The sequence below is a fragment of the Nannospalax galili genome, unplaced genomic scaffold (assembly GCF_000622305.1).
Source record: "Nannospalax galili isolate Female #2095 unplaced genomic scaffold, S.galili_v1.0 scaffold546, whole genome shotgun sequence".
Taxonomy (NCBI): domain Eukaryota; kingdom Metazoa; phylum Chordata; class Mammalia; order Rodentia; family Spalacidae; genus Nannospalax; species Nannospalax galili.
Genome location: NW_008355158.1, coordinates 6,403 through 18,243, shown reverse-complemented (window position 1 = coordinate 18,243; position 11,841 = coordinate 6,403). Strand labels below are relative to the sequence as shown.

General features: G+C 36.1%; 1 protein-coding gene across 1 annotated transcript in view; it reads left to right on the top strand.

The window, feature by feature from the left end:
* LOC103749328 (importin subunit alpha-6) overlaps positions 1-10,238 on the top strand; it is a 36,809-nt gene extending 26,571 nt beyond the window's left edge. The window contains exons 9-10 of the mRNA XM_029555599.1: positions 7,489-7,588; positions 10,071-10,238. Of these exons, the coding sequence (XP_029411459.1) occupies positions 7,489-7,588; positions 10,071-10,238 (268 nt within the window). The remainder of the gene's footprint in view (positions 1-7,488; positions 7,589-10,070) is intronic.
* The last annotated feature ends 1,603 nt before the right edge of the window (positions 10,239-11,841 follow it).

The following is an 11,841-nucleotide window of genomic DNA, read 5'->3' as shown; positions in this document are numbered from 1 at the left end:
AGATTATATGCTAGCACAGCTTTGTCATTTAAATTCAACTTTATAAGAATATATGTACTTTTTCATAATAATAGCATTGATATAGGATACATAAAAACAAGATAAATATATAAAACTGGTTGGCCAGTTTATGCCCTCCAACCAGGTCTGGGTTATTGCCTGTTATGTTTTTCATGTTTTCTGCTTTCTATCAGCAGGATTGAGTAGCGACAGAAACGCCTAAAATATTTACTGAAAAAACTTGCCAACACCACAGTGTTAGTACTTCTATTTCAAAATGAGATTTTTCGGAACCCTCATCTATTTATAGGAACACCTTGAGAATAGAGTGTTTTTAGTGTATGTCAAATATATAACACACAATTTTATCATTTTAACTGTGATAGTTAATATTGATTGTCGGCTTGATAGGATTGAGGACAACCTAGGCGACAAACTTCTGAGTGTATCTGTGAGGGAATTTCAAGATTTTATTAGTTGAAATGGAAAAACTCAGTATGGGTACCACCATTCCATGGTCTAGGTTCTTAGACTGATGAAAAGGATAAATCCAGCTGAGTATTCATCACTCTCTGCTTCCTGAATATAGATGTATGTAACCACCTGTACCTTCTGTGCTGTGATGTGACATAAAATAAATATTTCCTTCCTTAAGTTTCCTTTTTAGACAGGGTCTCCCTGTAGCCCCACCTGGCCTGGAACTCACCGTGTGGACCAGGCTGGCTTTGAACTCATAGAAATCTGACTGCCTCTACCTCCTGAGCACTGATAAAGGTATGTGGCATGCCCAGCTACCTTTTTTTTTCGAGATAGGTTCTCGTGGCCTCAGCCTCTTCCATGTTGGGATTATAGACATGGGCCACTATACCTAGCTCATTTTAACCAATTTGTATTAGTTATTCAGTGGCATTAAGTACATTTCCAGTGTTGTACAGTTATTACCACTGTCTTCTTTCAGAACTTGGTTTTCAGGATTTATCCATTTTGTATCTTTTATCAATACTTCATTCCTTTTATGGCTGAATCACATTCTACAGAAAAGCAGTTGCCATTTTTGAATCTGTAGGTTGCTTTGCATTAGATTACCATCTTTTTTTTTTTTGATCTTTTTGAGATAGAGTTTCCCTGCAGCCGGAACTGGCCTGGAACTAACTCACTATGTAGACCAGGCTGGCCTTGAGCTCACAGAGATCTGCCTGCCTCTGCCTCCTGAGTGCAGCAGTTAAAGGTGTGTGCTACCATGCCTGGCTTAGAATGCCATTTTAATATTAAGTTTTTAATCCGTGAACATTGATACAATTTATTTAGGTATTTTTTTAAAGATTTATTTTATGTGTACGAATGTTTTGCCTGCATGAATGTGTGTGCCTGGTGCCCATGGAGGCCAGAAGAGATGGTATTAGATCTCCTTGAACTGGAATTACAGACAGTTGTGAGCTGCTTGCTGTGGGGGTACTGGGAACTAAACTTGAGGCAGTGCTCATAACCACTGAATCATCTCTCCAGCTCTAATTTAGATGTTTAATTTTAATATTTTGAAGTTTTATATATCTCCTTGGTTGAATTTATTCTAAAATAGACCGTCCCCAATTTACAGTGTTTGAACATATAATTGGTTGACTTGATGGTTACACAGTACATTTGACACAAGCTGTTTGACTTTTAACCTTGACCTTTTTCTGCACTAACAGCTTGTGGTACAATACTCTTGTGATTCCAGGAAATAGCAAACTGCAGCATCTAGTTAGCTATAAGATCATGAAAGTAAACAAGGTATACTCTGCAAAGAACTGTGATGCTATGCTATTTTGGTAGGTGTTAGTTTTCTGTTATTGTGACAAAATCAACTTCTAAGTTTGTTTTGACTTGTTTCTGAGGTTTCGCTTCATGATGCTTTTGTTATTTTGTGTCTCTGATGAGGCAGAAAGAACATTGTAGGGATTGTCTGGCAAGGTGAAGTTGCTGACTTTATAATGGCTAAGAAACAAAAATAATAAGAGGAAAGGCCCAAAATCTTGAAATCATTCCACCAGTGACCACTTTTATTCCCATTGTGTTCTACCGCCTAAAGGTTCCACTGTCTCTTCTATTTTTAGCATTAGATTTGGAGACTATTTAAGATCTAAACATATGTTAGATGGACTATGTGCAATTTTCGTCTTATATTCTTTTCAATTATGATGGATTTATTGGCATATGACTCCATCATAAGTCAAGGAACTTTTCTGTGTGTGTGTGTGACAGGGTCTTCCTGTAGTCCAAGCTGCCCTAGAACTGATTATGGAGACCAGGCAGGGCTCGATCTCTGACTCCTGAGTGCTGGGATAAAAGGTGTGCACCACCATGTCCAGCTCCTGTTTTGTTTCACTTTGCTTTTAATTGTAAATGAAAGTGTTTTCTTGTTTTGTTTTGTTTTGTTTCATTGTTCATTGGTGATAGAAATTCAATTGATTTTGGTCTGACATTATACCCTGTCACTTGGTGAATGCACTCACTACATGTGGCCACTGAGGGGAGCAGTCATGAGACCCGAATGGATTACCACAGAACTGCTAATCAACCAGGAGACCCAGTGCTTTCATGCACATGAGTTCCTATAGTACCAGCAGCTCTGCTTTTATTCTCATATTGTGAGAATCACAGTCAGTTGTTTAGAGAACTGAACAACAATAAAATGGCTTCTCATAGAGTAGTATGAGAACTATAGTCAAATGTTTACAGAACTCTGAATAATGATAATATGGCTTGGATATAACAATTCAGCAAAATAAAGTGAGCAAGACAACATTATCTCCATGATATGTTTTCTTGGTAGATAAACATGTCTCCTGAGAAACTAGGGGAGTACCAGCGTTCCAGAGATATCTCCCAGCAAGCATTCTTGCATAAACTTTCTCATGAGACACAAGGTTCTCCAGACATACAGCTTCAAAGTTCAGCTTAACTCACCAAGCATATTTTTAAAGCCAGAGGAACACTGTTTCACAGTCCATTCAACTACAAGTAGTAGCTTTTTGTAGAGTCTTTGAATTTCTATATGAGAGTATATCATCTGTGACTAGAGATAGTTTTATCTTTTGATCTCCAGTTTAGATGTCTTTTTCTGCAAAATTGCAAAGAAATGGCAAAAGTGAACATTGTTGTCTTATTTCTTTTGCTGAAATGAAAACTTTATTACCATTGAGTATTTTAGTATGGGTTTTTTATTCACAAACAGTTTATCATGTTGAAATGATTTCCTTTTATTCTTGAGTTTTTATTAAATGTTGGGTTCTTTTAGGTTTTGTTTTGGTTTTTTTTTTTTGGTCTTTTGAGATAGGGTCTCCCTGTAGCCCCAGCTGGTCTGGAACTCATGTTAGACCAGGCTGGCCTTGAACTAACAGAGATCCACCTGCCTCTGCCTCCTGAGTGCTGGGATCAAAGGCGTGCGCCATCATGGCCATCCTTTTAGTTTTTTGTATGTTCAGTTGGTATGTGTGCTGGATACCTTTAGTTGTCAACTTGACACACCTGGGTAGAGAGAGCCTCAATTGGGGAATTAATTGCCTCCATTGGACTGGCCTGTGGCCATGTCTTAGGGTATTTGCTTGATTTTTGAATGATGTGGGAGAGTGTAGCCTACTGTGGGCTATGCCACCCTTGGGCAGGCTCTGTATTGTGTAAGAAAGCAGGCTGACATGGGCCAGGGGAGCAAGCCATTAAGCAGTGTTCCTCCAGGGTCCTGCTCTGAGTTCCTGCCTTGGGCTCCCTGATAAACTTTGATCCTTTCCTCCCCAAGTTGGTATTGGTTGGAATGTTTTGTCACAGCAATGGAGAAACTAGAACCGTATGCTCAATCGTGTTTTCTTTTATCTTGTTAATGTGTTTTTTTCACATTGATATTTACATATTGAACCATCTTTGAAATTGTAAGACAAAATCCCATTAGGTGACACTACTTAATACTTTTGATTATTAAATTTCCTAGAATTAATTTTCCTGTTAAGTTAATTTTTCTAGGTTTTTACTGAAAAATTTTACATGTATTTTCATAAGGAATATTGGTCTGTACCTTGATTTGGGGATAATGTTGTCTATATAGATTTAAATAGGAAGTACTCTGTTGTTTCAAAGAATTTGAGAAAGATTTAATTCTTCATTGATGTTTAGTAGAATTCATAGTGAAGCCATCTGACTATGTTGTAAAGTTTGTGATTGATACATTATTTGCTATGATATTTTTCCTCCTTGATAATCCAACTTGTTAGGTTTTGATTGATCACAATATCCTCATATAATTCTTTTTATTTTTAAAAGTTGATGGCTCAATGGTTAAGTACACTGGTTGTTCTTGAAGAAGACCCAGGTTCAAATCCCAGCACCCATATGGCAGCTAACAACTGTCCGTAACTCCAGTTCCAGGGGATCTGACAGCCTCTTCAGACCTCTGCAGGCATTGCACAACACGAGTACACTTACCTACATGCAGGCAATACATGCATATACATAAAATAAAAAAAATAAATAAATAATTTTAGAAAGTTCAGTAGTAACATCACTTTAACTTTTAATTTTAGTAGCAGTTTTTTCCCTTTGTTCGGCTAAAGATTTGTTAATTTTGTTTTTCCTGAAGAGCCACCTTAAAAATTTTTTATTTATATTTTATGTGTATGAGTGCATTGCCTGCATGTATGTAAGTGCATCTGTGTAGTGCAGTGCCCACAGAGGTCTGAGAGGGCATTGAATCCCCGGGAACTGGAGTTATAGATGGTTGTTGGCCACCATGTTGGTGCTGAGATTCGAACCCAGGTTCTGTTTAAAGACAGCCAGTGCTCTTAACCATTGAGCCATCTCTCCAGCCCCAGAACTACCTTTTGATTCAGTTGTTATTATTTAGTTTTAGTTTAGTAATGAATCTGTTTTCTTTTGTTGGTCTAAAGTTTTATATAATTATTTTCCTAATAATTATTTTAGGGAATGTACTTTTTATCTTAAATTCACAACAGTTTTGTTTGAACTTCCACTGGTTTTGCTTCAAAATTATGCAAAATCTGTTCTGCTTTTCCCTTTTAAGTTGTCACAAAATATATCAAAATATGTCATACATTATGTCCTATTACGGTAGATTTGTAAATTTTTTTGCATTTGTTTTTTAAGTCCTCATTTTTTTTATTTACCTATGTCATTACCTTTAGCAGTGTTCCTTATTTGTATGTTTTATAGATCTTCTGTTGACCTTTTATTTCAGCCTAAAAGATTTCCTTTAGCTAGCCTTACAAAGCAAACTTACCAGTGATGACTCCTTAAAATTTGTTTATTGGGAATCCCTACTTTCTCCTGATGTTTCAAAGGACAGTTTTTTGCTGGATATAGAAGTCTTGGTTGACTCCTTTTTAAATATCAGCATTGTAAATTTGTCATCTGTCATCCCACTGTCTTTGCCCTTCATCATTTTTAGTGAAAAAACAGCTGTTTACTTTACTAAGGAACCTTTACAGATGAGGATCACTTCTCTTTTTGCTCCAACATTTTCTGTTTGGCTTTTGACCATCGAATTATGCGTCCTGGTGTGAATTTCTTTGATTTTTATCCTACTTAGAGTTCATTGGCTTTCTTGGATATGACGTATAAATATTCCTTCTGCCCTTTCTTTCCTCACCATTTTAGATTTCCTTATTGGTAGGGTTGATTATGCCCACAAGTCTCTAAAATTCTGTTCATTTTTTTCTTTGTTTTTGTAAAACCTGTATTGTCAGTTCTTTGTAGTCTCTAGTGTTTCTGTGCCTTTAACTTAGTGGCTAGCTTGTGGTTTAAATGCCTTAAATGTTTGGAAACATAAAACGAAAGTGAAGAAAAGAAAGATTTAAAAAAATTGTTTTGTGCTACCATCTATTTGATGATCAGCCAAGCCAGTCACTACTATGTCTTCACCTTCACCTTCTGCTTATGCTAAATCTGAAGGTCAGGCAGAGGTGGAAGCTTGGGTTCTTCTCAAGGCTTTTACTGAGGGGAGGCACAGGTCTGTCAGAGTTCCCCTATTTACCATTGTTGCTGATGTCAATGTAAAATGGGATTTTTTTTTTTTTCAACCTAGGCTGTATATTTCTAGCAGGTTGTGACTGTCCTTAGTGGGTTAACAAACTGAAATTGTATGCTAAATTTTGATGTATGTGTTCTTTTTATGAGAGATACAGGTCTATTAAGATGTTACTAGTTTTCTTAGCTCCTTAAAGGTTTAAAAAAAATACTTTAGGGAATCATGTGGGATTCGGAGAACAGCTTGCAGGAACCAGCTCTCTGCTTCCGCCCTGTGAATCCTGGGAATGGAACTCAGGTAGTAAGCCTGGATGGCAAGCATCTTTACCCACTGAGCCATCTCACTGTCCTGAGAGTCTTCTATTTAGAAATAATTAACCAAAACACATAAATAACTGAAACATTATGATGTGTGTGTGCGGGGAGCCTGTCACTGTGTACTACTTAGGAGACTGAGAGGAGACATTCTTGTTTTAGATACTCAGTTTCTTAGCAGGTACAGGATGCATTGCAAACCAGCTCAAAAATACTTAGACATTGCCAGATCTGTTAAAATAAAAACAAAGAACTTCCTTTGTCAGTAACTGATCTTCACTTAATTTGACTCTGTATTCCTTGCTTTTTTAATTTGTATAATGTAGTATTTTCATATTTACAACAAAATAATCATGTACTCTTTAAATAAATATTCTTTAATATAGCTAAATTTCCTTAGATATCCATTATCTTCATTATAATATAATTTAAGAATCTTTTCAAATTTGTAGATTCAGACTTTAGAATAGAAGCTGGGTGTGGTGGTGCCTACCTTTAATCCCAGGCTTCATGGCTCATGCCTTTAACCTCAGCATTTGGGAGGCAGGTGCATCTCTGTGGGATGGAGGCTAGCCAGCCTGGTCTCCATAGCAAGTTCCAGGCCTGCTGGGCCATAGGGAGACCCTGACTCACTGTGTATTCCTGAATGGCCTGGAACGAACTCACTATGGAGACCATGCTGGCCTTGAACTCACAGATACCTGCCTGCCTGCCTCCTGAGTACTGGGGTTATAGGTGTTATCTCACCAATGCTTGGCCCAGAAAATTGAACTATATTTTCAGTAAAAGTATAATGAATTGGGGGTCTAGAGAGGTGACTCAGCAGTTAAGAACACAGGCTACTTAACCAGATGATCTGAGTTCAGTTCCCAGTACCCCCATGGTGGCTTGCATCTGTCCGTAGCTCCAGTTCCAGGAGATTTGATGACCTCTTCTCACCTCTGTGGGCATTGCATACTCATGGTGGGTGCCCTTACATACATGGAGGCAAAACACTCATATACATAAAATTAAAATAAGTAAAAAAAAAATTTTTAAGTATTTTAAAGACTCCCTTTTCCTGTTTTACCAGTTTGAAATTTAAGAGAATTTATTACACAAAAATAGCTGAAGTGGAAAAATGAAAATAAAATGACAGTTCTTTTTTATTCTTGGCAGGTTATTAACAAATTCAAACAGACTTACAACCATCAGAAATGCTGTATGGGCCCTGTCAAATTTATGTAGAGGCAAAAACCCGCCTCCAAATTTTAGTAAGGTATGACTAAAATATGTAAGTGAAGAAATCTATTTCTGTAAACTTATTTCTTTGTGATAGTTTTTTTTTTAGATTGAAAAGACTATTTTTAGTCATGATTGTCTTTTTAACTAATTTTGTAGATTGAATTAATTATAAAAGATTTGTGGGTTTCTACTCTTCCTTCTACCCAGAAGTGTCCACTATAATTAGATTTTTTAATGTCTTAGAGTTTAATTAGAAATGTTGTAATCTAGTTCCTGTCATTTATAGGAAATTGAAGCTCCTCCCACACACAAAAAAGTAAGATAATTCATCAGAACCAGTGTGTTTTAGGCAATTTGAGATGGAAAGTGACACAGTTTAGGATAAATCAGCTGGCATTCTCACTATCCAGTGCTTACCCAAAAGACATGAACCTAGTATAACCAAAAAAGGCCTATATGTAAATATTTATGGATTTTTTATTCATAGTTACAAAAAAAACTGGAAACAATGTAAATGTACCTCAGTTTGTTTATGGATAAATTAGTTATGGTGTGTTCATTTGAGGAAGTGCAACTCAGCAGTAAGGCAGAACAGATGACTGATGCATGCCATCATATCAGAATCATTAAGCTAAGTGCAAGGACCAAACACAAATCTTATGATTCCATTTTGTGTATTTTGGAAAAGAAATTTAAAAGAATAAAATTCATTTGGGAAGTTGTCTGAGATAAGAAAATTGATTACCAAGGGGCTTCGGAAAATTTTCAGAATGATGGAACTAGTTTGTGATTTGATTGGATGTTGGTTATATACATTTCATAATACAAACTGACGTACCTAAAAGAAATAGACATACTGATTGTATATTTAAAAACAAGTATGATTTTAAGACATCTTTTAAAGAAACATAACCAATAAATGTTAAATTCATACATTTTTACTCTAAAACATTTGAAAGGGATTTATACTTAGATAATATTTCGTCAATGTAAATCTTGTCAGTGTGCCAGATGTGGTGGTGCATGTCTCTAATCCAGCATTTGGGAGGTAGAGGATGGATATATATAAGTCTCTAGCTACCTTTATCTATATGTAAGAAAAAAGACTAAGAGATATGTGAGATTACCAATAAAAATTTTTAAAATACCTTACGAAGAGTTTCAGTACTGAAAATGGGAATAGAAAGAGCTGGTGTTTGAGTAGTTCCTAGATGTGAGGAGCAGGCGTTGTTCTTAGATGCTACATGCATTCTTACACATTTAATAGTTCTTTATTATGATCATTTTACAAGGGAAGAAATTTTGATATGTTAGATAATTTTCCCATGGCCCTACAGGTTAGTAGATAGTATTTTAGCTAGGGCTTTCTGAGGAGGGGAAGATGGAAAAGATCATGGAAGTGATGTAATCAGTCTAGTCCTTTTGTTTCACAGATCTGAAAGTGGTCTCTGAGAGGTGAAGTGCCTTGTTCACTTCCCATTAGTTACTTATATTAGTAGTAAGAGGATACTTACAATTCTAGAGGGATTAAGACATTTTATGTTTTTAGCTTGTGGTTTGTTTGTTTGTTTGTTTGTTTGTTTTGGTCTTTTTGAGACAGGGTCTCCCTGTAGCTCCAGCTGTCCTGGAACTCACTATGTAGACCAGGCTGGCCTTGAACTCACAGAGTTCCGCCTGCTTTTGCCTCCGAGTGCTGGGATTAAAGGTGTGCGCCACCATGGCTTGTTTTGTTTTGTTTTTGAGACTGGAGTTTACTATGTAGCTCAGGCTGGCCTTGAACTCTCCATTCTCCTACCTCAGTCTTTTACATACTGGGATTATAGATATGTACTTGAGCACACTTGTTGCCTGTTATTATTTTTTTTTTAGTTGAAGATTTAAGGTTTCATTCTATTAAGAAGAAATATAGCTGGGTGTGGTGGCACATACATATAATCCTACACCGAGTCTGAAGTTTGAGGCCAGGGTAGGTAATATTTAACTCAGTAGTAGAACATTTACCTAGCATATGTAGGGCCCTGAGTTCAAGCCCCAGCATCATAAAATAAAACAAGAAAAGGAAAAGAAATGAAAGAAAAAAGAAAAGGAAAGGGAAAAGAGAAATACATCTATTAGTGACTTTTGTTAGAAGACCTTTTAGAAATATATGTCTTTCCATTTCCTGTCTGATGACTAGAATGAAACTAATATAAGTTAGATTATATTCTATATTCATTATATTAAACAGTAAATATGAAACAGTTAATCTTCTAAGTTTAGATATCTATGATTTAAATATCAGGAGGAGATACCAAATATATCATTACTTTAAAAAAATTAATTCAATATCTAATAAATAGCAGCCATAACCATTTTCATGTTCATGTACCTCCTCATAATCTTAAAATAATGGAATTTTTCTTTGGTGTTTTTATAGTATTATATTTTGTTTTTAACTGGATTTCTGCATTTTCCAAAGGACGTACAATATTAAATAAAGAAAAAAATTAAATATTGACTTTTTTTTCCTCTTACAGGTTTCACCTTGCTTAAATGTCTTACCACGATTATTGTTTAGCAGTGATCCAGATGTGTTAGCAGATGTGTGCTGGGCCCTTTCTTATCTCTCTGATGGACCCAATGATAAGATTCAAGTAGTCATTGATTCTGGAGTCTGTCGAAGATTGGTGGAACTTTTGATGTAACTATAATTTATGCTTAATGATGATGTGATTGTATAGTAATTTTAATAGTCAAGATAATAGCGTCATAAATATCTCAAGTCACATCTTTGGGAAAAATTAAAAAGATGCCAACTCTACACTTTATAGAGTATCTGTAATCTACCAAAAACTTGATTCTTCAACTTATATTCTGAAATGCAAGCAAATTGTTTTGCAAGTTATTTTCTATATGAATGAATCTTTTCTTTATGAGTGAGACTTAATTTAGCAAATATTTATAGAATGCCTCTTAGCTTCAAAGGTGGAGACACTGGTGTTTTTTTTTTTTTTTTTAATGTGTATGCATGTATTGCCTTCATGTAGGTAAGTGTACCCGTGTCGTGCAATGCCTGTGGAGACCAGAAGAGGCTGTCGGATCCCCTGGGACTGGAGTTACGGACAGTTGTTAGCTGCCATGTGGGTGCTGGGATTCGAACCCGGGTCTTCTGCAAGAACAACCAGTGTTCTTAACCTCTGAGCATTCTCTCCAGCCCTGAGGCATTGTTAATTAGTTACAGAACACAGTTCTTGGTCTTACAGAACCAATAACGTAATATTACAATAATTTTTTTTTAATTTTTAAATGTTTTTGTTTTTTATGTGTATGAGTGTATTGCCTGCATGTATGTAAATGCATTCATGTCCTGCAATGCCCATGGAGGTCAGAAAGAGGATGTGGATCCTCTGGAACTGAGTTATAGAAGGTTGTCAGCCACCATGTGGGCTCTGGGAACTCAACCCGGGTCCTCTGCAAGAGTAACCAGCGCTCTTAACCACTGAGCTATCTCTCCAGTATTACAATAATTATATAAAAAGCCATGAGGGGTTAGAGATAGCTCAGCAGTAAGAGCACTGACTGCTCTTCCAGAGGACCTGGGTTGAGTTCCCAGCACCCACACTGTGACTGACAACCATCTGAAACTCCAATTCCAGGGCTCTTACACCCTCTTCTGGTCCCCGTGTGCATTGCAGGACATGGGTACACATACATGTATGCAGGCAAAACACTAACATACATAAAATTTAATAAATATATTTAAAATAAGTGGCTAGATCAGTAGATAGATAAAGCAAGTAGTTGGAATGATAGTATTACAAAATCATCATTTATAGCAGCCCTTATTACTTCAGATAATGAGCATCAAGAGATGTTAATGCTAGTGGTAGAGTAGGTTAAAGAATGGGGTTTTTACATAATCTCAAATATTTCTTCATCAAATACTGACTGTGAAGGGGAAGTTAGGAATGGTAAAGTTGAACAGTGTGATACACACTGTCTTTTAGTGACCAGAGTTCAGTACCACAGTAATGGGACAAAGTAGTCACCATATGCCACCCAGTAGGATATAATGAGAAGATTGTATGACATTTATGATGCTGGATTTTGTTTTTTTATTTTGAAAATACTACCAGGGTACTTAGTGAAATTTGAATGGGATTTCTGAGTATAGAAGTTTTCTTTACTAGTTTTACAACTTTCTCTAAATTTTAAATTCTTGCTGTATAAGTTTATATTTTTATTTTTAGGCACAATGACTATAAAGTTGTATCACCTGCATTAAGAGCAGTTGGTAATATTGTGACT